Source organism: Pteropus alecto, unplaced genomic scaffold (assembly GCF_000325575.1).
Source record: "Pteropus alecto unplaced genomic scaffold, ASM32557v1 scaffold245, whole genome shotgun sequence".
Classification (NCBI taxonomy): Eukaryota; Metazoa; Chordata; class Mammalia; order Chiroptera; family Pteropodidae; genus Pteropus; species Pteropus alecto.
In genome coordinates, this window is record NW_006436669.1 from 247,264 (window position 1) to 249,287 (window position 2,024).

The following is a 2,024-nucleotide window of genomic DNA, read 5'->3' on the forward strand; positions in this document are numbered from 1 at the left end:
GAGTGTTGTAGTCATCAGAATGTACCTCTCAGATCTCCAACTGCAAGGTGTGTAATTGATGGAAGGCTCCAGTTGCTGTGCTTAAAATCTGTCCCTGTTTAATATGAAAGTCATATTTCCAACTGCCTGCTTTCAGCTAATAACTGACCATGGTGAGGATACTAAGAAAAGCTCATTCTTGAAAGATGAGAGACTCTTTCGATAGATGGCATTGGCTCAAAGACTGTCTATCAGCTTTGCAAAAACTTTCTTAGAAATGCAATACAATCTAAGACCTTCCTTCTCCACCTTTTTCCCCTCCTTTTCTCCTCCACAGGGGTGAAACCTGTATTACAGTCTCAGGGCTCTCTCAGTCTTCTCTTGACCCCTCCCCATTTCTGCCTCTCAAGCATTTTTCTCAACACATCTCTTGCATGTATAATTCCATTTTGGTGTCTGCTTCTTGGAATGATCAGAACTAACGCAAGTAGAGAAAGAGGAATTTTGATACATGGATAGTCAGCTTTTTATGTGTAGGCACAAATAAAAAGTGGACTGGAGCTGCACTATAGACTCACTCAGGGGTGGCTCAGAAAGACAGCAATGAGAGAAACATTCTCAAATAGGCAGAGCTTCAGGCAGCACATCTGATCATACATTTTGTGTGGAATAAGAAGTTATAAAAAGTTAGAATATACATGGATTCATGAGCAGTGGCAAATGGCTTAACTGGTCAAGAACCTAGAAGGAGAAATATTGGTAAGTTAGGGACACTTGACAATAATGATGAACAAAAAAGAATCAACTAACTATAGTTAGTTCAGTGGCGATGTGCAAACACAGCTTCGGGCTCAGCGGTCAAGCTCTATCATCTTAAGTGCTGTCCTATGGCTCTTTATGACTCAGAAAATTTTTTCTGGTAGAATTTTTCCTGCCCCTGATATGTCCCTTCTCTCTTTGCCACTCACTAACCTGGGGAGAGAACTCTGTATCAGAAATAATTGGAGAAGAAAAGGATCATAGAAGCAAAGCAAAGGAAAAAAAAGATAATTCCAAAGGAAACAATATAAATTTTAAAAAACCTAAATATTGACTAACTAATCAATAATAATATTATACACAGCTAGGAACTATTTTCAGCATGTATTATGTATGCTAGAGCATATTCATTTGTGTTCTTCTAAGTGGTTTACAGTAGAAAATCCTAAGGGAATCACTCTACTAAGCAAAATAACAATTAGATATGTTCACATAGCTGTTCTTATAACACAACTATTCTTACTTTTATGTTCCATGCTGAATAGTGTCATGTACAATCAAAATCTCCTATTCGATACCTTGACCCTCTTTTCCTACCTATGTTCCATGTACAAGAAGAAAATAAATTATCTATAATTAATTTATTTTATAAGTGTTAGAGTATAAATAATTATTTTTTATAAAAGTTTCTGTTTCTTTATTCTCCGCAGCCACTGAATATACATATCATCCATGATCCTCTCAGTAATAAAACTAAAAAGAGATAAGAAAAGAGACAGACCTTATATCTACTGTGATCCTTATAATGAAATCTACTATTTGTCAGAGAAACATGGAATGATTCTGGAAAAGCTGACCTTCAAACTTTACTATTTGCTCCCCAATCCAATGCACTGACCAGATTCCATGTGAGGCAAACAAATGGCCCACCACCCTCTAGGATTCTACCAGGTTACCTTTGAAATGCGAAGGCATGCTGCTCACAGAAGAGGATAGTGGCTACAAGGACTCCAAAGCTATAAAACTTCATCCCAACAGTGATCTGTGGAAAAACAAAATTATCTGAAGAGAAAGACCCTGATAGCTTGTTACACAAGAGCCTTCTTTACACAGTGGTTAAAATATAATGACATGTTTCCTCTCATTTCTGTAATTAATCAACTTAGCTTTCATTTCCACTCTCAAGAAGAAAGTATGATGAGAGTTGTTGTTCTTAGTTTAGACTATCTGGAAAATATTTAACTTAGCAAGGAAAACGAGGCCAAGAATTAAAAGATAGTAATATA

The 2,024-nt window shown here is 36.5% G+C and overlaps 1 protein-coding gene across 1 annotated transcript in view; it reads right to left on the minus strand.

The window, feature by feature from the left end:
- Positions 1 to 1,842, minus strand: part of CPB2 (carboxypeptidase B2) — a 41,353-nt gene extending 39,511 nt beyond the window's left edge. The window contains exon 1 of the mRNA XM_006913490.3: positions 1,695 to 1,842. Within this exon, the coding sequence (XP_006913552.1) occupies positions 1,695 to 1,768 (74 nt within the window). The 5' untranslated portion in view covers positions 1,769 to 1,842. The remainder of the gene's footprint in view (positions 1 to 1,694) is intronic.
- Positions 1,843 to 2,024: the final 182 nt, after the last annotated feature.